The 24,844-nt window shown below is 47.6% G+C and overlaps 2 protein-coding genes across 4 annotated transcripts in view; one reads left to right on the forward strand and one right to left on the reverse strand.

The window, feature by feature from the left end:
* Positions 1 to 24,844, reverse strand: part of ASIC2 (acid sensing ion channel subunit 2) — a 1,003,508-nt gene that overhangs the window by 126,956 nt on the left and 851,708 nt on the right. The gene's annotated exons all lie outside the window — the stretch shown is intronic.
* Positions 7,953 to 8,677, forward strand: LOC117013754 (peptidyl-prolyl cis-trans isomerase A). Its single transcript, XM_033091178.1, has one exon. It carries the CDS (start codon positions 7,990 to 7,992, stop codon positions 8,482 to 8,484), a length of 495 nt encoding a protein of 164 aa, XP_032947069.1. The 5' UTR covers positions 7,953 to 7,989; the 3' UTR covers positions 8,485 to 8,677.

Raw genomic sequence — 24,844 nt, forward strand, 5'->3', positions numbered from 1 at the left:
CTCAGTTCCCATCAAGCACACTTCTGTTTCTAACCTGGTTTTTTAAGGAGATCATGCTAAGAAAAGAAGGTGCCAACCATCTGGCATGAATATGTCATGTTGCCTGGCAGTTCTCTCTCCCAGAGAAAGTCAATTGCTGGGAATTTCTATCTGATAGCCAGTCTTTCATGAGAACTCCGTTAATATGAGCCCACATCCTGCCCCAGCTCCACAATGGCTGTCTGTTCCTGGCGGTACTGATACAACCAGCTCCTGATTACGCTGAGCTGAGAAGCAAGGCCTGCAGCCACCCCATGGGGCGGGGCTGCCATGTGAGATTTGGGGTGAATGAGGAATGCTCAGATGACATTTACTTCAGTACTTTGGGCCAAATAGCATTATAACAAATTCCCTTGCATGGAACATCTCCCCAACTCCAGAGGGTGACCCATTTCTTTTAAATGATATCAGACAGAACAAAATTCCTAGAAGAGCAAAGGATATGGACATTGTGTGGAAGGGGGGTATTGTAACAGCTTGCCTGGCTTTGTGCCCCCACATAGCCCTCTCCTGTCTGCAGCTGAAGCCATCGGCCCACCCCCACCTGTAGCTGAGTCCTGATCCAGGCTCCAGAATAAGCCCACCTCCCCTCAGGTTCAGCTCTGACTTGATGTCCCGGTTCTGACTGTTGGGTCATCCGTTGGCTCATCTTATACACCTGGACTGCTTGCTATTGAATCCCTGTCCTAGTGACAGGAAATTCATTTCACACATTGCTATTTTTGTGGGTGTCTAAGGCAAATAGAATGGGGATGGGAGCAGTGGCTTCCTGGTTCCCTACCTTCAGGGTAGCAGCTCACCTCATGGGTAACTTCTGGGGGTTATTCTGAGATTCATGGAGACATCCAACCAAGACCCCACTCTTTCATCTTTTCCAGCAATTTTCAGCACCAAATTTCCTTTTATACCTAAAAGGATCAAGATTGTTTCTCTTCAAAAACTCACAGACAATAGTTTAGTGGTTACCAGAGGGTAAAAGGGGAGGGGGATGGTAGATGAAGGGAAAGGGGATCAAATATATGGTGATGGAAGGAAAACTGACTCTGGGTGGTGAACACACAATGGGATTTATGGATGATATGGTGCAGAATTGTACACCTGAAAGCTATGTAATTTTGCTGACAATTGTCACCCCAACAAACTTTAATTAAAAAAAAAAAAGTTTGTTTCTCTTGCCTTCACTAAACCATGACCCATATAGTCTGTTATGGGCCTGGTCGTGGGTAAGACAGTCCTGCCCCAGAGAGCTGAGTCCAGTAGGGCAGGAGTTGGGGTGGGTACGAACATGAAGGAGACCCCAGGAAAGACCTGTGATGGAGGGAAGACCAGAGGCTGCTGATCACAGAGGGGGTATCTGGGTGTCAGAGATAGCTCCCCTGAGCAGTCTCCAAGGACAAGGATTATTTCTCATGCAGAGAAAGAAGGATGGCATTCTTGGTGGAGAGAGATCATGTGCAAAGGTCTTTCAGGAACCTGTGCCCTGCCTCTTAACTTCCCTCCAAGAAGTGGCCTCACTTCCTGCAGACAGACTTCTCAGACCCACCTCTCTGTCAGCCTGGAGCTGCCCACAACGACTTGCATGGCTTGCTTTAGCCCCCTGCCTGCACTCGGAGACCCTCCCATGTTACCTCTGCCTGACCTTCTTGAGGCTGACAACTTGTCAGATGCCATCTACCTAACTGCATGCCACCGGGCATACAGTGCCAAGTGATTTCCATATGTCATCTCATTTACGCATTCATTCACCTGTTCATGCATTCATCCAACACATGTTTATTGAACACCTACTAGATCCTGGGTACTGCTGTAGACATGAGAGATACAGCATTGAACCAGATAGATGTGAGTATATGGAGCTCACGTCCTAGTGGGCAGACAGCCAACAAGAAACGAGTAAAATATATAATACATCAGATGATGATGAATACTACGGGGGAAAAAGTGCTATGGAAAAAAATGCTACGGCAGGGAAGGGGACCCGGGAATGCCAGGGCTGGTTGCCGTCTAAAATAGATGGTCAGGACAGCCCCACTCACAGATGGGTAAAGATCTAAACGGGATGAAGGAACCAGCCATGCAAAGGTCTCGGGGAAAAGCAGAGGGAGAGGGAACAACAAGGCCAAAACCTCAGGTGGAGTATCTTTGCATCTTCAACTGCAGTTGACCTTACTTTATAGGTCAGGAAACTAGGGTCTTGCCCAAGGTCACATAAGTAGGATCTATAGGCACGTGTGACCTGGCACAAAGCCCACGCTGCCACTCCTTGCTGCCTCTCATCTTCTTCTGATACTGGGTTCCAGATTCTTGGCAGGCATTTCCCCCCAGCCTGTGGCTTGGCCCAGGTCTGTGTGAGCTCCATAGGTGTGTCTGGTCACCTGTCCTATCCTTTCTCCTCCTGGCCTGGCTTGTGCTCTATGATGACATCTGACATAGAGCTCTCCTCACTTTTGGCAGGACAGCAGTTTCTATATTTAGGCGACTCATGAATCTTTCTGGGATTCTGATGAATTGCCGTCTTCCTGTGCTCTCACTAGAGTCACCCTTCTCGGAGATTCAGACGTTGATGTTCCCTGAGATCTTTCCCACAGGAGTTACTAACTAAAGGTGGCAGAATGGCCCAATTCCTGTAGGAATGACAGTGGCATTGGAGGGGTAGAGAACTGACCAGACTCTCTGGAAAGAGCTGTCCCTAAACCATAAACACACATACACAATTACAGATACAACTATACACATAATACACACATACATACACGCATGCACACAGACACACCCCTCCTGACTATTGGCAGGAGTTTGCTCAAGGTTTGGGGCTTCCTGGCAGCGATGTCTTGTAATGGGCCCTTTGGAATCATGACCCACCTGTCAAGAATCTTTTGGCATCAGGAGCTGCCCTGGAACCTGGGAGGAACCTTCCAAGGCAGGACTTCAGTGGCCCCTCCCTTTTCCACATGTGAATTTCCCTAGCATCCCCGTCCTCACTAGGAGGCGGCCAGTTGACGGCTCTTTCTCCCTGACACTTTACTAACCTCCCGTTTGGAATCAATTCCCTGCTCTTCCCTCCCCATGCTCTCTGTACCCATTATGCTGGGTTTCAGAAGTCCCCCTCTCCTCACACATACCATGTGCATCGTGATTCTTTTCACTGTACTCATATCTGTCCTCTCCGACACACTAACAGCTGTTTGAGACTTAAGAACCACAGAGACTAAGGGAGCACCTGGCACAAAACATTGCAGTTGGTTCCGAGGCCCGGCTGGCCCTGGGCTGCTACCTGAGGTCCTGGATGGGTGCTCCCTGTGCCAGAAGGCCTGTGCCCGAGGGTTACTGGGTGACTCTGGTCATGTTTGCCCTCTTAGCCTGCTCTCCCCTTTGTCAACTCTGGCATCGGGGGCAGGGGGAGAATGTGCTAAAGTCTTGCTGTGCAGCACTGAGGTTCACAGACACTAGGCCGGGTGCTCAGACTTGGTCTACTCCAGTTGTTTCAATATTCATAAGAAAACTAACGTCCCGAGATGGACAGTCACAGAATGGATCACTGTCGGGTCAGGCTGTCTTCTAAAGGGTGTGTGTGTGTGTGTGTGTGTGTGTTGGTGAATACATAGACTTAGGGGGCCTTTGTTGGTGTTTCAAAGGCTGGTTGGGAGGGAGTGTGGTGGGGGTGGGAGGTCTGGTTCATCTGTTAAGTGGGCTCAGCCCCTGAATCAGCCAGAAAAGGCTTCCTTTCTGGGTTCCTGGATTCCGATGCCACTCTGACCAAGCACCTTCTTGTCCATTTAAAGAAACTGAGTTCCAGAGAGAGCAACAAAGACATCACCATTGGGTGCTTCTGCCATGATTCTCAGCTACTTCTTGAAGAGACGAGCCAGGACAGTAAAAGGTAGTGGAAGAGTTACCTTTTCCACGTGGGAGGTGCTCCCTATAGACGAGTTATAGAGTTGACGTTCACTCACTATTTACTGGAGACCCACTGAGCTATTCCAAGCATTGTGTGAGGGCGTGAAAGGGTCAAAGATATACATGAGAGAATAAAGGACTGAATGGTTGGAGAGCACCTTCTAGATTGCTGTAATGGACACTCAAATACACCGGGGGCTTCGGCACACGTGGACTCTGGACTCAGTCCAACCTGGACTGAATTCCAGGTGTGAGTTCTTGAACAAGATATTCAATAATAATTGCTGCAATTTACAGGGTACTTGTGCCAGGCACTGGTCTAAGTACTTTTGCTGAGTTGATTCAGTTGCTTTAATCTTTCATTTCCTCATCTGGTAAACAGGGATGATAATCCTTTTCTCACCAGGTTGTTGTGAGGATTACATATGGCTTGGCCCCATGATAGATGCTTAGAAATGTTACCTCCTTTCGTCTCTTCTCTGCTCTCAAGTAATTCACAGTCTAGAGGGAAAGAAATAGTCTAATAATGTAGATAATGAACACAAAGTTGAGAGTCAAAGGACAGTTGTGACCAAGTGCTATGGGTGTCCAGAAGGGCAAGGAGTTCCCTTTAGCTGGGAAAATGAAGAAATGTTTACTCTCACCTTGTTTCTGGGGTCCCTAAACCTTACCCCCTTCCCAACTGCAGGTGTCCCTAAAGGCCAGGGACACTTCATGCCCCAGGTCCCCTGAGCGAAGGCAGGACCCACTTCCCTAGGGCTTCAAATAAAGCCCACCTCTACTGGATTCATCCTGGCAGTCACTGGAAGGTGGGATTTAGGGAAATACAATGAGAACTGAGACAGTAGGCAAAGCCCAGAGCCTGAGCAAACAGAACTCTGCTCTCCTGTACTAGAGGAGCAGTATTGCATCAAGGTGGCTCTGCAGAATGCATCTCAACCACCCGTCAGAGAATGTCAAATTCACCTAAAGCTTTAGAAATGACAGTGATTTGTTTGTTTCCTCTGAAGAGCTAAAAAAAGAGGCAGGATTTTGAATTGCTCCTATGAAAAGAACATCATTTGGTAACAGACTGGAATCACAGAATCAATACCTTACGGATGGAAAAAATAGCAATGCCCGTCTCCTAGGCAGGTTGGGACAATTAAATGAGCCAGTGCACATAAAGTTTCTTGTATGGGGTTTGGCACATAGTAGGCGCACATGACCTGATCATGTGATCCAACCTCCTTGTTTGTATCCCAAGCCACTTTGGTCATGTGCACCTCCTCCTTCACAGGACTCTGATGCCATCAAACCAGCATGTCCTCCCGTACGTGTCTGCTGTGTCTCTTGATGGCACCACTCCCCCAAGTGAGGCAGCCATAACCAAAGCCTTACAGGCAGCTGGGCCTCCTCTTTTGACCTCTATTCAGTCACTTGCCAAGTTGCAGGGGTTCTACTCCCACAGTGGCTCCCAGTTCTCTTTCTATCTTCTTAACACTCATCCTAGTTGAGTTCCTTGTAACTTCTCGCCTGGACCATTGTCGCTGCCTCAAAATTACCTCCCAATCCCCCACATTCAGCTTTGGTGACTCTTTCTCCAAACAATTCTACCCATGATGCCAAATGGATTTTCCCAAAGGAAGCGCTGCTCTTACCCCTTCATTCAAACATCTTCAGCAGATCTTCATTGCCTACCGCCTCAGGTACAAGCTCCTCACTCTGGCACTCAAGGCCTTACCCCCTGGTGCCTCGGGTCTGACTTCCTCAGCTTTCTTTTGGCATCTCTCCTGGGTAAATTCTATGCTCAGAAAAACCAGATCACCAGCCATTTCCCAGACATGGACATTCTGCTCTATTTACCCACCTCCAAGCCCAATGCCTGATATGCTTCCCTCACTCTGTGTGCGCCCAAGTCCAACCCATCATTCAGGGCCCTTCAAATGTCATTTCCTACAGGAAGAAGTCCTTCTCATCGCCAACCCGATGCTGTCATTTGTTCCCTATGAAGTCACAGAACACCGTGGCGTGGCCCTGTCCTGAGACACTCCCACTGGTGGACCTTGCATTGTGGACATTTGTGTCCACACCTCCCCCACTACTCCACCCCCACGCCCATAAAGGGCAGGAACAGAACCCAGCTGCTTTTGAATCCCCTACAGTGCCAAGCAGGGGATTCAAACGGTGTATACCAGAGGCCCTAAGTAAGTGAAAGCTGGTCTATATCGTGGCCTGGAAAATAGATTTTCCATCGAATGGCTGGGTCGTCTGAGGCTTTCTCCTCCCTTCCTGGGTCCAGCTTATGCTGCTGCTGCTCAAGGACAGCGACTTCCTGAAATCTGGAGGCTCTAGGACTGCTCTGTGCTGATGGGCCATGGTAGATTTTATAAAATTGCCAAGGTCAGAGGTCACTGAGACATCATCCTTTCTAATGACTTCATGTTATAGAAGAAGAAACTGAGGCCCAGAGAAGGCAAGTGAGTTGTCCAAGGTCACACAGAGGCTGTGACCAGAATCTTAGAGGCATAGTTAGCCAAATGGACTTAGTCACCTATTTACTTATTCATCTGCTCAACTTCCTTTACTGAGCACTAGATGCAGATCAGGCACTGGAGAGGTCCTGAGGATTCCGAGAGAAGAAAGAGAGAGTTCCTGTTCTGAAGGGACTTATAGGCTGGCTGGTGTGGGAGTGGAAGGAACAGATATGTCACTAGACAGTCTTCAAGGAGAGAGAACAGTGATGGGAGAACAGAGGTGGGCACCTCACCCAACCTTGGCTAAGGGTAAAGATGGTATCTTCTATTACCACTGGTTCCACATACACCCCAGCTTCCGCCCCAGCTCCCAGGGATGGTCCAGCCTGTGCTTCCAACTCTTTCCAACTCCTCTCCCACAGTCCTCACTGCTGAGACAGTGTTTGACGGAAGCAACGGAATGGAGAAAGATGCTTCGTATCACCCCAAGCTCTGCTGTAGAGGTTCCACTAGACGCACATGAACCACTTAGCTTAGTGCCTTACGGACAGCACGCCCTCATTAAAAGTTAGCTATTTATTGTTACAGATAAGAAACAAGAGGCTTAGGGAGATTACGTAATGGACCCAGAATGACACATCTAGTAAGCGGGGGAGCTGGACTTTGAACCTGTCTGTCTGCCTGGAAATCTCTCCTCTTTCCCAAATGCCGCCCAGATACAAACTGGGGACCCTAGCGTCTCTTGTGGTCCTTGAACTAGTGGAGACGATCCATGAAGCCCAGGAGTCAGTGAAGTCCCAGCTGTCTCCCAAATCCTTCTGTCACACACAGCAGAGGGAGATTCTGGAGAAGAAGTCTCTTCCGGGAGCCTCTCGCCTCCGTGTCTTGGCCCAAACCCACATTCGCAGCCCTCACTACTACCTCCGATAACTCCAATTCTCATCCAGACTCCACTGTCACAAGATCTTCAGAAATAAGTTTTGCAGCCTTGGGTGGGCCTCCCTGTGTCCCTTTGTACCAGAGAATGCACAGGACCCCGAAGATGAGTCAATCAACTTCAAAGCCAGTCTTGCCCTGGGTTAGGGAGGCAACAGAAGGGAGAGAGCATTCTGGAAGCTAATAGTGTGGAACCAACAAAGAGGACCGTACTCCTAGCAGTGCTGGAAACATGCTCTGTCATTACGTGGGAATGTGGGAGCCTTCCAAGACAACCAAGTGTAGCCAAATCATCCTTTCAGTGAATCCTTCCTCGAGTTTTACACACCTGAAAATTCTTTTCATGGAAATATCTGGCAGGGAGAGCTAAATCTATGGGGAGAGACTCGTGATCCACATGGCAGGACCCTGATTCAGAAGGACTCAGTACACCAAAATCTAGATATATGAAGCCCTTCAGTGATTACTTATGTGACAAAAAGATTCACCTTCAAATTCCTTTTGAGTAGGAAATGGCTTCCCATTGTCGTTTGTAAAATAGACCATTAACTATTTGACTAGGAGACGGGGAGCATGAGGTCAGACAAAATCAAAAGTAGGGAAAAAAATCTACCAACTGGGCCTTCCAGACGCCGCCGCCCGGACTTACACGCGCTCAACCATGGTCAATCCCACCGTGTTCTTCGACATCGCTGTCGACGGCGAGCCCTTGGGCCGCGTCTCCTTTGAGCTGTTTGCAGACAAAGTCCCAAAGACAGCAGAAAACTTTCGTGCCCTGAGCACTGGGGAGAGAGGATTTGGTTATAAAGGTTCCTGCTTTCACAGAATTATTCCAGGATTTATGTGCCAGGGTGGTGACTTCACACGCCATAACGGCACAGGTGGCAAGTCCATTTATGGGGAGAAGTTTGATGATGAGAATTTCATCCTGAAGCACACAGGTCCTGGCATCCTGTCCATGGCAAATGCTGGACCCAACACAAACGGTTCCCAGTTTTTCATCTGCACTGCCAAGACTGAGTGGTTGGATGGCAAGCATGTGGTTTTTGGCAAGGTGAAAGATGGCATGAAGATTGTGGAAGCCATGGAGCGTTTTGGGTCCAGGAATGGCAAGACGAGCAAGAAGATCACCATTGCTGACTGTGGACAACTCTGATGCATTTGACTGGTTTTCTCTTAACCAGACCATTCCTTCTGTAGTCAGGAGAGCACCCCTGCCCCATCTGCTCGGAACACCCCATAATCTTTGTGCTCTCGCTGCAGTTCGTTGGGTTTCGTATTTTCCTTGCCCCCCTCCAAGTCTAGCTGGGTTGCAGAGTTAAGTTTATGATTATGAAATAAAAGCTAAACAACAACAACAACAAAAAAAAAAAAAAAAAAATCTACCAACTGGAGTTCCTCTAGGACAGCTCTCAAAAAAAAAAAAAAAAAAAAAAAGAAAAAAGAAAAGAAAGATAGAAAAGAAAAAAAAGCCAGGAGGGGAAGGCACCATAGTCCTTTACAGCCTTGTTTTTATGGCGCAGTCATTCCTCCGTTGTGTAGGCTTCACCAAAAGCATTTGTCTCATTCATGCAGCTCCCTCACATATGCACCAAATGGCCATGTGTTTCCCATATCCTCCACACCCCCCTGGTACCCCCCACAAATAAACACACCTCAAGAAAGAGCTAGAAACCCAGCAAGACACAGCATGGGAGTTTCTTGCACACAGGGCTTCAAAAATCTCCCAAGTCATCAAAGGGCTAAAGCTCAGGTTGCCCAAACCCTCATCATATACCTTTCTAACAACAGTCACATCTAATGTTTCCTTCCATTTTCCTAGTGACCGGGAGCTCTCTGCTTCCTAAGGGAACTCATTCTACTTTGCCCAGCCCCGAGCAATTGGAAGCTGTTCGTGTCGAGCCGGGCAGAAGGAGCTACACCCACTTGATCTAAGCCTACCTTCTTTTACTCCACAGGCCTTCAGACGTACGACACTGTGGGCCTCAAGCAAGGTAAACAGATGTCAAGGCTGGCCCTGGCTCCTCAGGGTCCAACATGCTGAGCGGGGCAGCAAACCCCTTCAGGTACTAGTGATTTGATGCATCACCTCTGGGAGCCTGAGGGGAGCAAGACAATACCAGAAACTGGAAGACTCAAGTGCTCAGTCTTATTCTGCCACTGGCTCTCTCCAACGGCCAATAAATATTTATTTATTTTTTTTCTACCTAGAAAATCTCACCAAAGTCCACAGTTTTAGACGACCAGCAAATTCCTATCTCTAGATCAAAGTTCATCTCAGAACTCTAGGCTTGTAAATCCCATTGTTATTTAAAATTGTGTTTTAGTTCTTTTAGAGTGTCTCCAAACTTGGTCACCTTTTGGGGACCCGATCCCATTGAAAGGTGCCGTCATGCTCACCAAGAGTCATCTTTCAAACTTCTCTGTCTACACTCTTCCCGTAATCAATCCATTACCAAGTCCAGTTGATTTTACTTCCTAATTATATCTCAGTTCCACCTGATTTTCTCCATCACTGCCATCACCGTGTTTATTATCCATTACCTGGACTCCTGCACTCGAACGCCTACTAGGTCTCCCTGCATCCACATTGGCCTTCCTCCAATGGGTTCGCCAAAAGAAAGAGTGATTTCTTCAGAGCACAAATTTGATCACTCCTCCCTGCTCAGAACTGCTTAGAGTTTCCCACTGTTCTCAGGATAGAAACATAACCGTTGAACACAGGGTCCAAATCCTGTGCCATGGCCTCCGTCTCTTCCTCGCCATGTCCAGCCTCTTCTTGCTCCACCCCTCGCAAGGCCTTTGCAAACATTGTCCCCTTTGCCTGGAAAGCCCGTCCCTGCCCCCGTAGCCTAGTTAAATCCTTTTCCTTCAAATCTCAGCTTAATGGCCAATTCCCCAACTCATACACTCTCATCGCACCATGACGCGCTCCCTCATTGCACTGGTCAGGGTTGAAACGCTTATTTTCACTGGTGTAACTCTTTGATTGATGTCTGTCACTCCTACTGGGTTTTAAACTGCATGAGGGGAGGGAGCAATGGGTCTGTTTCTGTTTACTCGTGCATCATTCTCCCTGGCAGTACAGTACTTGCTACATAGAACTTTCGTAATAACTACGAGTGGCATGGATGAACAATACATCCTGCACTCCCAAATGACCATGTCCTAAAGCTTAGCCAATGATGCTAAAGCCTATACTTTATATGCGACTGCCAGGGCAGTGGGTGAGTGGGGGCAACATTTTTCATGTGTGGAGTGGCCTTGGGAGCTAGTGAAATGCCCAGCCCCCACACCCGCCACAGGCGGGAGTTAGCTATGGTGAAATTAAAGCCTGGCTTAGCATGGTCGGTGGGCAGCTCACCAGGCACAGAGGGAAAGACAGGTCTGCAGTGGCGTACGCTGGCTGTCCGAGGCATGGTGTACAGGACCCAGCCCCGTGTGTACTTCCTTACACTTGGGGACACAGTCACACTGGAGGCCTTCTGGACAGCCACGTGGTCCCTGCTAGGGATGCGTGTCACACAGCACCCTGTAGGGGTGATACCTTTCCTTCAGACTTCATGAGAAATTCTCAGCTGTGTGCTCTTCCAGGTTGGAGAACCCAAGGAGTGTTTTAGTGCAAAGTGTGGTCCCCAGACCAGCAGGCGCTCAGGCTCCACCTTGGTCCTAGTGAACGAGAAGCTCCGGGTCCAACAACCCGACTTTAAATAAGCCCTCCAGGCTGTCACTTCATTTCACACAAAGGTATCAGAAAGAACATCACACAAATATATCAGAAAGAACATCAGTGTTGGAAGGTGGAAACCGGATATAGAATCCTGGCTGCCTCTTTGCCTGGCTGGGGGCCCTGAGCAGTTCCTAGATCAGCTTGAACCGAGTGTTGTCATCTGTGAAATGGGGACATTACTCCCTTCCTCATGGAGATATTTTGAGAGCTCTCATGTCATGTGTCCGGCATATTGAAGGTCCACCATAAATGTCACTTCCCTTCCTTTCACCGCCCCCACCCCTACCCCGACCCCGTTTTATAAATGAGGAAGCTGACTCAGGAGTCAGGTCACACGGAGAGCATGAGGGAGAGCCAGGTGGGGATACAGTCTGATTCCTCACCCAGGGCTACACCACTTCTGAGAGGACTCAAATCAGAGAGAGACAGGCCTGCAGCAGGGTGCCGGAGTCCTGGGACCCAGCAGCACACACAGCCTGACAGATGCGAGGACTGACGACCAAGGAAAGAAAACAAAAGTGCCACAGATCCGACTGATGGCGGTACCAAGTTCACAGGCCGCTCTGTGTGAGCTGCTAAAGAGGCTGAAGGTGCCAGGGGAAGGCGAGAACTTGGGGGCCTCTGTGAAGGCAGCTGGGCCTCAGAGGGCCCAGGGGGGTGCATTTTTCCTGGCCCTTTTCCTGCCTCCTGGAGGGCAGATAGAGGAAGGACCATGAGTAGCTGGAAGCTCATAAGGAAAACAAAATACTTTGAAGCTGTGAGTGAGACCTGCTTGCAGAAGATAGCCATCAGCCCCAAGGGGAAGAGCGCTGGCTCTGAGCCAGATAGATCTGGGTTCTGAGCCATGAAATAGCCATGAGATCTTGGGCAATGTCATAATTTCCTCCAGGGTCAGTTTTCTCATCTGTAAAATGGGAGGGATGGGTGAGAATACGACTTTCCTATCCAGGACTGCGGTGAGGATTAATAAGAAAAGTTCCATAAAGCTGCAAGCACATTGCCTAACACAACTTAACGACACCATCCATGCTACCCCCTTCCCCCATCTTGGCTTCTGCTGGCTATTTCCTGTGTCCCAGACAACCAGACGACAAAAACCTTTGATGAGCTGGCTGCTCCATTAACCTGGCTGAGTGAAGGTGTCACGAGTCCCTCCCTGGCCTCGGGGGTCTGCTCTGCAGGCTGCGGCTAACCAAGTGTGTTAGCTTCTGTGTGGTGGTCCAGAAAGTCGAAGGAAAATTGGGTGAAAGAATATGGGCAGACCTCCCAGGATTCACTCATGTAGGAAAACTGCACAAGTTCTGAAAATCAAATCCATGTGTCCATTTATTCATTTGTCAAAAGCTCACCAACGTTGATTCTGTGAGCGATGCTGCATTCGTGCTGGAGATACCAAGATTAATAAGATACGGCTCCTGCCCTTGGGGAGCTCGTATCTTAGTGGGGGTGCAAAGGACTCGATGGCTTTGGTGCCACTGTGCAGTCACTGGGACCGTCCACCACCCCCAGGGACACAGTAGGGTGGACTGCACTCCCCTGCAATGTGACTACAGGCCATATGTGACTTGCTTTGCCCAGCGAGGGAGAGCAGCATGTGTCCCTGTAGGGAGGACACTTTCACAGTCAGAGCACCTATGCCCTCTCCCTGCCCTGGGAACAATGGAAGCTCATGTGGAGATGGAGCCTGGGTCCCTGAGTGACTGCGGTCGATCCACATTGGACACATAACATAAGCCAGAAATGAGTTCGTGTTGTGCTAAGCCACTGCAGTGTGGGGGTTGTTTCTTACACAGCATAACCCAGACCATTCTGACTGACACAGCCACCAAGCACCATACCAACCCTGATGCCCTCACCATTATGGATGAATCCCCCCTCTGCGTGCTCCCCGCCCCCACCCCCCGCTCCTGCCAAAAATGGAGCTTTCTTTACCAGCATTTAAACCCTAAGCAATAGAATGAAAGTACTCTTATTTCTAATGAATATGAGATGGCTTACATAAAGCTAAGTACTCTGGTGATTAAAAAATAGCCAACATAGAATATCAACATTTCTTCTTCTACTGCTAAAGTGGCCTATTAAATTGATACTGATTAGGCTTTTTTTTTTTTGCAAAATCTCACTCTCCGAAACTGATGCTTTGCAGTTTCAACCCAAGATCTGATCTAGCCTGAAATACATGCCCCCTCCGCCCCCATCTCTGTAGGGAGCATTTCTAGGCACTTTGTCCAAGTAGTTGTTGGCATAAGGCAAGTCGTGTGGGCACTTTGTGTCCCCCAACTTCCAAAGATAGTCCTGAGTTACTGTCTAGTTTTAAAAGCACTCCTTTTTGCTTTACTGTGATTTAATTATTTTGCCTTCGTAGGACTATAGAGATAAAAGAATTCACAAATAGGAAGAAAAGCTTTTTTCCCCCCCCAGATAGAAGGTGTGGCGCCTGCCGCAGGTTGAAATGACTTCATGGGGCTCCCACATTGAGAACAACAGCTCTCCCATTAGAGAAGCAGCTCTTTTCAGCCCGTAACAGCTTCCTCATTCATTCCCCGAGACCAGTGGCTGCTGCCTCCTAGTGTCTGTGGAATCCACTCCCTCCCTCCATCTCTGCTGCTGCCCTCTCCTCTCAGGCCCCCTCACCTCTTCCCTGGACGGCTCCTTCCCTTGGTACTCTCAGCCTTGCCGTTCCAATGTATTCTCCACCTCGCGGCCGAGAGTGACCTTTCTAAAATATATGTCTGAATATTTTATGCCTCTGCTCAAAGTCCCTCCCCACTGTTTTCTGGGAGAAGCTCGACTTTGGCACACCCTTCTGGGACCCCGTGGCTGCTCACCTCTCCATTCGTCTCTCGGCCTCCTACTCTAAACCGAGCAAGCTGCGACCACTAGGAAGATGCTATGTTCTTATCTCCTGGCCTCTGCATAGACAGTTTCCCCTTCAGGGAAAGTCCTTTATCCATTCTTCTCTACAATTTTTTTCATCCTTCAGGTCTCTGCGCCTGTTCTGAGAGGTAGGTCTCCCTTTAAACTTTTCACGACTGGCATCCTGTAGGCTTCCCTGTAGGGCTCTAGTACTTTCCACATTGCGTTGAAACTGATTATCTGTCTGTGTCCCCCATTAGACTGTGAGCTCTTTGAGGGCTGGGGGCAGATCTCACTTCCCTTTCTACCTGCAGAGCCTGGCATATAGGTGATCGGTAAGGACTTGTTGAAGAAGGATGAAAGAACCTATTACGTCTTTTGATCTGGATGACAATTCAGCGATGTAGGCTGAGCAAGCATTGTCCCCAATTTCACAGCTGAGGAAACTGAGGCTCAGAGACACATAGTCTGAATGCCATCTTTTCATGACTTCATGAGCCCCAGCCAGGCTCCCCCGAGAGGCACAGGGGACAGAGAGAAAACAGCAAATGGATTTGCAGCAAGACCCACACCAATGCATCTGATCTACTCAGTTACGAATCTGAATGCCTTTCTTCCATGACTGAGGATATGGCTGGCTGGGGACAGCTTGCATCCATAAGTGCAACGGGATTTCTGGTACTTATCACCTTGTGGTCCCCATTGCAATTCCTCTAGTGTAAGGACGGTGCTCCAGTGGGGGAAGTCCCCAGCCATGCAGAGGCACCCCCTGTGCTCCATTAGCCTTCAACCTACCTAACACATTGAGTTAATTGAGAACCAAAGAGAGATTTTGCAGTGCTTATTTTATCGTGTATGGACCTCCAGAAATCTGGGAGTGTTCAGTTGAAAAAAGGGGCTCCCATGTTCCTGGGTAAAGAGAGCCGTTGCTATAAACACAGGAAACACACAAGAAAGAGAATTGCGATGGTGAGGGACATGGACGTGACCTTGGACAAAGGACGTAGGAAAAATGGTCCTGGGGGGAGGGGTTGCCATCAGATAGAGGGGACACCAAACACAACAAATCAATGTGGTAGACTGCTATAAAATTCTTATGCTGGAACCTAATGCCCAGTGGGATGGTCTTAGGAGGTGGGACCTTTGGGAGGTGCTTGGGTCATAAGGGTGGGGCCCTACTCCCATGAATGGGAGCAGTGATTTTATAAAGGGGACCCCAGAGAGAATCATTGCCGCTTCCATCATGGGAGGACACAGTGAGAAGGTGCCATCTGTGAACTAGGAAGTGGGCCTCACCAGACACTGAATCTGCCAGCACCTTGATCTTGGACTTCCCAGGTTACAGACCTGTGAGAAATAAACGCCTGTTGTTCAGAAGCCATGGTCTATGGTATTTTGTTCTAGCAGCCTGAACAGACTGCTAGACAAAGCCAGGAGGGGGTGAGGTGAGCTGGAAGTGGGGCCCCCTGGCTTCATTCAGGAAAACGGGGCTATGTGACCGGCATTCCGCTCTGGCTTGCTGAGACACAGTTGTCTCCCATCAGCTGACATGGTGGAAGGAGAGATGCACCAGTGAGCCATCTGCTCTTTTCTGAAATGCCCAAATCCCTCAGACGTGGGGGCTGGAACTGCCGGCATCAGTGTTTGGGAATCTGGCAACGGTGCAGACTCAGGCCAGGGCCTGAGGGTCACTGCCTCCCTTGCTCAATGAACACCTATGGGACCTACTGTGCGCCAGCCATTGTGCTAGGCAGGACCCTGGCCTCAAATGTGGTCCCGTCTAGTCCTCGGCAGACTAGTTTAGGTCTTTATTCCAGTCACAGGCTCTGTGAGAACCTGATCAAAGCTGAGACCTTCTTTCCAGAAAAAGATACCTACAGGTGTGCGTGTGCATGCATGCACACACACACACGCACACACATGCATCCTCTGTGTACAATTTAGGAGGTTCCTGGATTCCCTGGAAGATTAGCCATGGACCCTAGGCTAAGAGCCCCTAAGTGGGGAGACATGTAAACAGCCTTGTGAGGTGGAGCTGAGAAATTACAAGTGGAGACCCACCCTTCAGGGGAAATGGAGTTAGAAAAGACGAGGTTTGCTCTTTGCTCAACAAATATTTATTGAGCAAATACTATATGTCAGGTTACTGTGCTATCCGGGGCAGAAGGGTGAACAAGGCCATATTTTGGATCTTACAGTTGACAGGGGCAGTGGCATTTGAATTGAGTCTTGATGTCAGGACCAAAGATGGCAAGGGGCGAGGGGTAGTCCAGACAGAGGGCACAGCTTGAGCTGGGAGGCATGCGCTGAGTTACAGGAGAACAGCAGACAGGTGTCAACCTTCCCATCTGCTCCTCTACACCAACTAGTGGAGATTGGTTTCCAGTGCTCATTCTGAGACAGCAGAGGCGGCCCCATGGAGTCGGGGAGGGGAGGCTCCGTGTGTGTACATGAGTGCATATTTGCATGTGCACATACACAGACATGAGTGAGCAGACCAGCTCACGTCCGTGTGGCCCCACTTCCCTTCCAGCCTCCCTGCAGCAATGCCCAGACCCATCACGAGGGGTTGTCACACCCAAGGTACTACTGAGTTTTCTTCCCTGATCTCAGCCCGGCACCCATCCCGAGAGACAGCCTTCCTTATTTCTTTCCTCACATTGGTCAGAATTATAAGTGCATTCGAAATGGAAGCTCATCAGCGGCTTGGATACTAAAGGGTCCCTGGGGTCCAATGCAGTCCACACAGTTTCAGTACCTCTGTGCACAGCCATGAATGGGGACGGGGACCCAGGTGTGCAACTGGCGGCTCCGCTACCTCTTCTTTGGGCTCAACTAGTTTTCCACCTGCAAGACTCCGTTCCATTTTAATGAAAGGAAACAGGTTCCTGCCTTCTTTTCCGTTTCCTGGCACATTGAATGCCCCCCTGTGATATTTTTGGCAGATTCGTTGCTGGCAGTTAAGAGGATGTTTTGTAACTACCACAAAACAACCATTAAGTACAAATCACAAGAAAAGAAAAAGAGATCCTTTTCTGGATAGAAAAGGAATCCAGACTTGTCTGGCTTCGTAAAATTACTGTCATTCAGTAGGCATATGGGTTCCTGAAAAGTCGGGCAGAAATCACAATACTGTGGAAAGGATCCCCCAAATGCATCCCCCTCTACCTGGCAAGCTCTTATTTTTCCTTCAGAACCTGCGTAAATGGTCCCTCCATTATAAAGCCTTTTCTGGACCCCATCCAGTGGAAGGGAGAAGATTTTTGTTGCATCTCTACGATGTGCCAGAGACTGGGCGACATTATATGTTATTTGAAACCAGCCTCTCAACAACCCCACAGGCAGCAGTGACACATTACAGTGAAGAAACTGAGGCTGCAACGTTAAGAGGTTTGGATGGGGTTCCGAGCTCATGCGTGATGAGGCTAGAAGTTGAAATCAGGTTGGCTGATGGTAAAAGTTCATTACAAATAGCTGCAGGGTTAGTTCCTCTGCTCAAATGACCCTTTCACCATGGCTCACACCCCTTTTAATCATTTGTTGACTGGTTCTTCCTTTCATTTGGTGGGGCTCCTTGATGCCAGGACCATTGTGGCCTTCCTAGGGTAAAGTGGGCCACTAACACGTGCAGGGAGCATTGGTGGAATGAAAGTAGGAATAGATTTCAGGTTCCTTCAGAAATGTTTTATCTGCAACCACTTCCAATCTACCTGCAATTCCTTAGATTTCTTTGCTCGCGTCCCATGGCTCTCTAGCCAAACAGTTAAGACCACCTCCATTTTAAGAACCCTCGCTTCCCCTTATATCGTCCAAGGAATGACAACAGTTGGAAAGGAATGGCCAGGAAACTATGGAAAGATGTACTATAGGATCTTGACCTTAGATTCTAATTCCCTGGAAACAGGACTTGGCCACAATGGTTCTATTTTCCTCCCAACGTTCAGAAAAGCAGCTTGAGATCACTGAGCTACTGCTCAAGACACAAACGCCTGGCACATTTGCTTCCTTTCCTGTTTCTCCATCACCATCCTAACTAACTATTCCATCTTGGTCCTACTTCTTGGCAAGTACTCTCCATGTCATGGCTTTTTGCTGTCGCCCACAGTGGGGAGAGGAAGCAAGAGGTTTAGGTAAAAAAGTAGGACTGTCAGTCTTCAGAAAGCTCTCCCATTCAGCTCACCCAATCCCTTTACTAGATCCACTCACGATAATAACCAGGATAAGAATAAACAGCTGTATTTAATGAGCACTTGTTATATGCCAGGCACCTACATACTTTCTATGAATTAACTCACCCAATCTTCTCTGCAAACTTCATTTTTACAGATAAGTAAACAGGGGCACAGAGCTGCTAAGAGATTTTGCTCTTAATAAAGCTACAAAGTGGCAGAACTGGTATTTGAATCCAAGCAGGCCGACTCCACAACGCACAGATTTAACTACTTTGTGAGGACATCTGAGCACAGGCTCTGGGAGCGTCCCCACATGGTCCCGTCCCTATCCAGACCACCTCTTGAGCACCCAACCGTTCTGCCCGATGCTTCTTGCTCCTTATTTCAGCTTCTGAACTTGCCTCAGACACTGGCTTAGAAACGTTTCCTGCTTGCCTTAGGTGCTGTCCTCAGGATGTGGTCGTACTTTGGACCCCACGTCCTGTACACTGCATCTCTGGATGGCAGACCCCACCCCCAGCCCCACTTCTCTATCAGGAGAGGGTGATCCCACTCGACCTGCCAAACAAGCACGATTCTCTGGCATGCAGCCAGCTTTCCTAATGAGGCACACTTTTCTTGCAAGACGTACTCCGTCAGAGGAGGTCTTTTGTTAGCAATATCGTTAGCGCCCAGAGCTCAGCAACTCCCTTCACCCACTCCAGGCTTCACGGGTCTGAGTTCCGGGGACCTGGTGGTGCCTCCGGGAAGCAGAATGGAGGTGGGGAGCCTTGCCTTGCATGCCTGCTGGTTCCCTCCCCACACGGGATCCCTCTGTTCCCAGCATGCCCAGAAGCCAGAACCAGCACCCACACTGAGTGGCATCGCCACCTCTTCCTGGGACCCAGTGCTGGAGAGGTGGGTGGAAGGAGTACTGCGGTTTCCTTTGAAGCCCCACCCCTCACTCTACCTTCCACCACCACTCCAGCCCCCATTGGGTCCGAAATCACAGTAAGTCCTTGGTAGTGATTTTGGGCTTGCTGATTTACGGAGGAAATTTCTACTGGAAAACACAACTAGGAGACTCATTCAGCTATTTGGGGACCCTCCCGTGTTTAGAAACCATGCTTCATAAAGCTACTTACTATTGACCAGAATCCTAACTCTAGAGGACATCTGGGCACATTTTCCATTTCCTGAGCCCGTGTGTGTGTGTGTGTGTGTGTGTGTGTGTGTGTGTGTGTGTGTGTGTAATTCTGTGAAGCAGCCAGCTCATAGACTTAATGCATGTGTCACTGGGCAGGCGGGGGCCCCGTCAGGCAAGTCTGGTTGGCTAAATGCTCAGATCTTTCATGTCTCTGTGCGCAAAATGAGAGGTCATCAGGGCGTTCTCTGTTTCACATCTGGAACATTTACTTTAGCAATTCAGAGACTCTCTGGGGAGTTTTGGTTGACTGAGGAAATAGGAAAACCCCTTTATTGAAAAGCATATGGCCGATTCATAGAATATTAGGAGCTGGAAGAGACTTAATTGAGATAACCATCAGCCAGGTGCCATCTGTTGTCACAATGCCAAGCAGCTTGGCAGAACCTGGAGCCTATTATGGGAGCTCTGATCCCTGATCTACCACTTAGCAGGTGTGAGCTTTTGGATAGGGCATGCAGCCTCTCAGCAGGGTGACTGCATTGCCTGTAAAATTAGCACAATACTAACAGCTAACACTTATAGAGCTACTTATAATAAAGCTCTTTATATGGGTAAGATCATTAAATCCTTTCAACAACCCTATTGTGTTAGTTTTCTAAAGTTGGCATAACAAATTATCATGAACTTGGTGCTTTAAACAACAACAGGTTGATTCTCTCATACTTCTGGAGGCTGGAAATCTGAAATCAAGGTGTTGGCAGGGCCGGGCTCTCTCGGAGGGATCTAGTGAGAGTCCTTCTTTACCTCTTCCCACTTCTGGTGGCTCCTGGCCTTCCTTGGCTTGTGGCAGCATCACTCCAATCTCTGTCTGCATGGCCTTCCTCCCTGCGTCTCAAATCTCCCTTTCCTTTTTCTTAAGGACAACAGTCATTGGATGTAGGACTCACTCACCCTAAATCCAGTAGAGCAAGCTGAGATCCTGAAGTCAATCATATCTGCAAAGACTCTATTTCCAAATAAGATCAACATTCACAGGTGCCAGGGGTCAGGGAGTGGACGTATCTTTTGGGGTGACACTTATGACACACTTATTCCCACTTTATCGGTGAGGAGACCAATCAGGGGCACTCAGTACGTGGCAGATCTGAAATGCAAACCCATGTGGTCTGATTCCAGAGCTCATTTTAAAAACTGACTACATTTGACAATTATTTATTGAGCCAGGTGTAGTTCTAGGTGTTAAAGATACAACATTGCGGGGCTGGGGGGGGGAAGACCCAAACCTGCTCTAGGAACAGCAAGGAAGCCAATGTGACTAAAGCTGAGTGACTGGGTCTGTAGCAAGAGCTGACATTAGAAGGTAATAATCACCAGATTGTGTTGAACCTTCCAGTGACTTCGATGTTCGATCCAGATGAGATGGGAAACTAACAAGCAATTTTGAGCAAAGAAGTGACAGGATCTGCTTTGTGTTCAAAAAGATCCCAGAGTGACTTCTGCACCGAGAACGGAATATTTTAGGTCCAAGGCATACATAGGGAAATAGCAGGTTGCTACACTCATCTAGGCAAGAGGTGATGTAGCTTGGAGCAGGGAGGCAGTGGTAGAGAAGGGGTCAGAGTCTGTGCATATTTTGAAGAAACAGCCAACGGGATTTGCTGGCAGGTTGGATGTGAGCTTTGTAAGAAAGAGGAAGCCAAGATGTTTGATCTGAGCACGTGGAAAGCTTGAGTCGCCATTGACTTGCCTGCTTTTCTCTCAGGGTTCCTGTAAGAACCACACGCGACAAGTGGAAAAGTGTTGTGCGACTTGGAAGCCCTGCCCAGTGTCTCTGGTGGTGGTGGTTGTTTTTGTGCAGTGATCTGAAACTTCTTCCCGTTCTAGGTTACCAGGAGGTGCCAGCCTGGGCTGAACTGCTTGTCAAGAAAATCAGGGTTTCCATTATGAGAGAATATAATTAGCTGAAAATAATGTTAATGTGTCCTTTTTTTAGTACCTCACTCTCTTCCCTGCCTGTGCCGAGTACATATTTGAAATCCAAGAAGTCTCTATCGTAGTGGACAAGACAATTTCAACAAAGACAGCCATAAAGGAAACAGTGGTCATTTTGAAATTATTTCCTTGACATCCTGGTCATTTTTGATTCACCCTCAGCCACTGTATTTACATGGATGAGTTGCAGACTCTCTGCTCTTGACCCTGTGAAGTATACAGTGCTAGGCTACTGATCTAGAAGGGACCCATTTTTTCTCTTTCAACCTGCCTAGGTTTCCAACGATATTCTTATCAATCTGACAGGTTCCTGTTGACTTTTTTCTGAAAGGAGAGTAATGTTCCCTATTTTTGATTCATGAGTGTCCTGGTGAATTTTCATTGTTTCTTCGGTTCATTCATTCAAACAGTTCACATCTTTGATTAACAACGAGGTAGCTATTATTTTCATAACCTGACTTTACAGATCAAGAAGCTGATGCTCAGAGAAGTGAAACTAATATGCTCAAGTCCACAAAGCTGGTAAGAAGCCAAGTTCATATTTGAAATCCACTTGTCTCCTCATTCCAAAGGGTAACCACCACACTGGTAGTGGGTTTTCAAAGTATAATTCACCCTTGAATAACACAGGTTTGAAATACATGGGTCCACTTATATGCAGATTTTTTTCAGTAAATACTGTAAATGTATTTTCTCTTTATGATATTTTCTTAACAACAGTTTCTTTTCTTGAGCTTACTTTATTGTAATAATACAGTATATAATGCATATAACATACAAAATATGTGTGAATTGACTGTTTCTGTTATTAGTAAGGCTTCTGGTCAACAGTAGGCTGTTAGTAGTTAAGTTTTGGGGGGAGTCAAAAGTTATACATGGATTTTCAATTGCGTGGTGGGGGGTTGCCATCCCTAACCCCCATATTATTCAGGGTGAACTACACCTGGTCTTATGGAAACCTTTACTTTCCCCCCTTTGCAAAAATAGCTTTTTATTAACCTTAGCAAAATGTTGGAATCATTGAATGATTTTAATGAAAACCAGTTTTATTGCTTTCAAATGTTATATAAATGATCAACTAAGATATAATAGAGTGCAAATAATGAATATGAAGGGAGTTAATGAAAAAAATTACACTTCATAATAAGCCTGCAGAATGCGAGCATGTATCATAAACAGAAAAGACCTTTAATGTTATAATAATTAATTGCTGGACTCCAAAGTTGCTGATGCATGAAAGGAATGCTTAATTTGAGAGTCCTTAATTTTAGAAAAAGGGTGCTGATTTTAAATGGATTTTCTTACCTACGGAGACCCCTAGAATTTTCAGTAGCAAAGGTCATTTCGAACTCCTCAGAAAAGACCACAGACACTGTACCTGCTTTTATTGCAAAATTGGAATGAGAAGGACTCAAGCTAAAAAGCACTTATTAGATCCATGGTAATCTTCCATCAGCACTTCTCCATCAAGCCCTGGTTAGAGCAGTAACAGAACAACAGGACACCCTTCACACCCTCCTGCTCTGTTTTCCTATGGCTTACATCAAATTTCAAGATTTGCATTCTAACTGCATATGTTCAGTCAGACTTTGCAAAATCAGAATTGGTTAGAGGTTGAAGGGAGCCCATGGTTTTGGAATTGAGACCTACCATGGAATCCTGGCTCTCTCACTTCCTAGCTGTGCAAATTTGGGCACATCCTTAAAGTCTCTGAGCTTCAGTTTCTTCATCAGACAAATTGAGCTAACGACGATAGCATCAGTGTCACAGGCTATTTCGAAGACTGGGGCATTGTATGAGAAACGTCTACGATGGCAACTGGTGCAGTAAGTAGTGCTGAGTTAAAGGAGTCCATCACTACCACTGAGCCATACAGCCTAACCCCTTTATTTTAGAGAAGAGGAATTAATATATCAGGAGGTTAAAGTGACTTGTCCAAATCCACCTGGCTATCTAGTGACCCAGATGGTATAAAAGCAGAATCAAGGTGTCCTGCTTCCAAGCTCGATACCTCATCAACAATCATATGGACACGGAAGAACATGTCCTCCTAAGTATCCATCATAAAAACTCTCCATCTGGAACCTATCAGGCTAGAAAGGCATTGCCTATGAGAGAACGTGCTGGAAGTGGGAAAAAGTCATGAATGCCCTACACTTCCTCAAAATGCTGCTGTCGGAGACTTTGGAGGGAAGGACTGGGGCCCCCAATCCTATTCCTGTAACACAGAACTTTCTCTATGACATGTGGTCAGCTCCCAGAGGTATACATTTCTGGTCCTCTGTGCCCTTCATGGTACATCCCAAATGTGACTGCCCGATCTGCTCCTCATATGGTGACCTTTCACCCTGTGCCCTGTGGCTTGCTCTGACTCCTTTTCATTTAAAGCCTCAAACTTCTCCTGAGGTCCCACCTTCAACTCGCATCCTTTGCTATCCTTTTGACACACCTCCCTGTATCCCATCAGCCTCTGGCCTCTCTGTGGAAAGTACCCAGCGCCACTACCAGACCAGCTAATTCTCCCTAAGTATCGAGCAACGGGACCTGTGGCCTTGCTGGGTTTGCTCCAATTCAACAGTACCTTTAGGACAATAAGGCAGTCCTCTTTCAAACAGAGGGTATGTAGCTTCCGCAACTTTTTGCTCCTAGGAGGTAGTAGAAATTTGCATGGAATTCAGCACCTGCTTACTATAAGCAAATGTAGTGTATTCATTAGGCCTAGGACTTCATTCAATACATCAGGAGCAATCAACTCCCACCACTCTTCAGTACTAATAACACAGAAACTTGCCCCAAAGATTTATTCGATTCCAGTCCTCTGGCAGCTTCACTGGAATCTCTTATTAAAACAGAACAACAATAATAAAAGTCGAAATGGAAATCCAATTAAACATGCCTTGCTTGTAATGCCGCCCACCGGCATTGATAAAAATTGACTCTATTCTTTTGAAACATCCTCTTCCTAGAACAGCATGTTGTTTTCAGTTTCTGAATGGGCTTTGTTTGTTGGTTCCACTATCTCCTTCATGACATGGCTTTTCAGGGTTCCAAGGGACAATACGTATATTCTCCATAAAACTGGCAGCCCATCCTCTTGGACGACTGTGTCAGTTAGGGATTTTGGAGCTGCACATAACAGAAAAACCAATTCAACTTGGCTCAAACAGTATTTTTTTAAATTTTATTTTGAGTGTGTTTTCCCAGGACCCATCAGCTCCAAGTCAAGTAGTTGTTTCAATCTAGCTGTGGAGGGTGCAGCTCACGTGGAGGGTGGCCAATGCGGGGATCGAATCGGCAAACCTGGTGTTACGAGCACAGCTCTCTAACTTACTGAGCTAACTGGCCACTCCAACAAACAGTACATTCTTTAGTTCACATAAGAATGAGAACATTCTTCAGACATTGGACTACAGTCAATACATGACAGTGCTCCCTAAGAGAAGGGCAACAAGCCAGGTGAGCCCAACAATCGCCCCATGTTACTGCCAAGACAGTTTCTAGACTGTGGTCAAGAGAGGAAGAACCCTAATAGAGCCAGTCAGTATTCTTGAGTTAAACTGGCAGAGTTGAAAATTCAGGAAAACAGCTAGAATTCATGGTGCTGAAAACCTAAGAGACAAGGTTGCTATGGAGAAAGAGC

This window comes from Rhinolophus ferrumequinum, chromosome 21 (genome assembly GCF_004115265.2).
Source record: "Rhinolophus ferrumequinum isolate MPI-CBG mRhiFer1 chromosome 21, mRhiFer1_v1.p, whole genome shotgun sequence".
Classification (NCBI taxonomy): Eukaryota; Metazoa; Chordata; class Mammalia; order Chiroptera; family Rhinolophidae; genus Rhinolophus; species Rhinolophus ferrumequinum.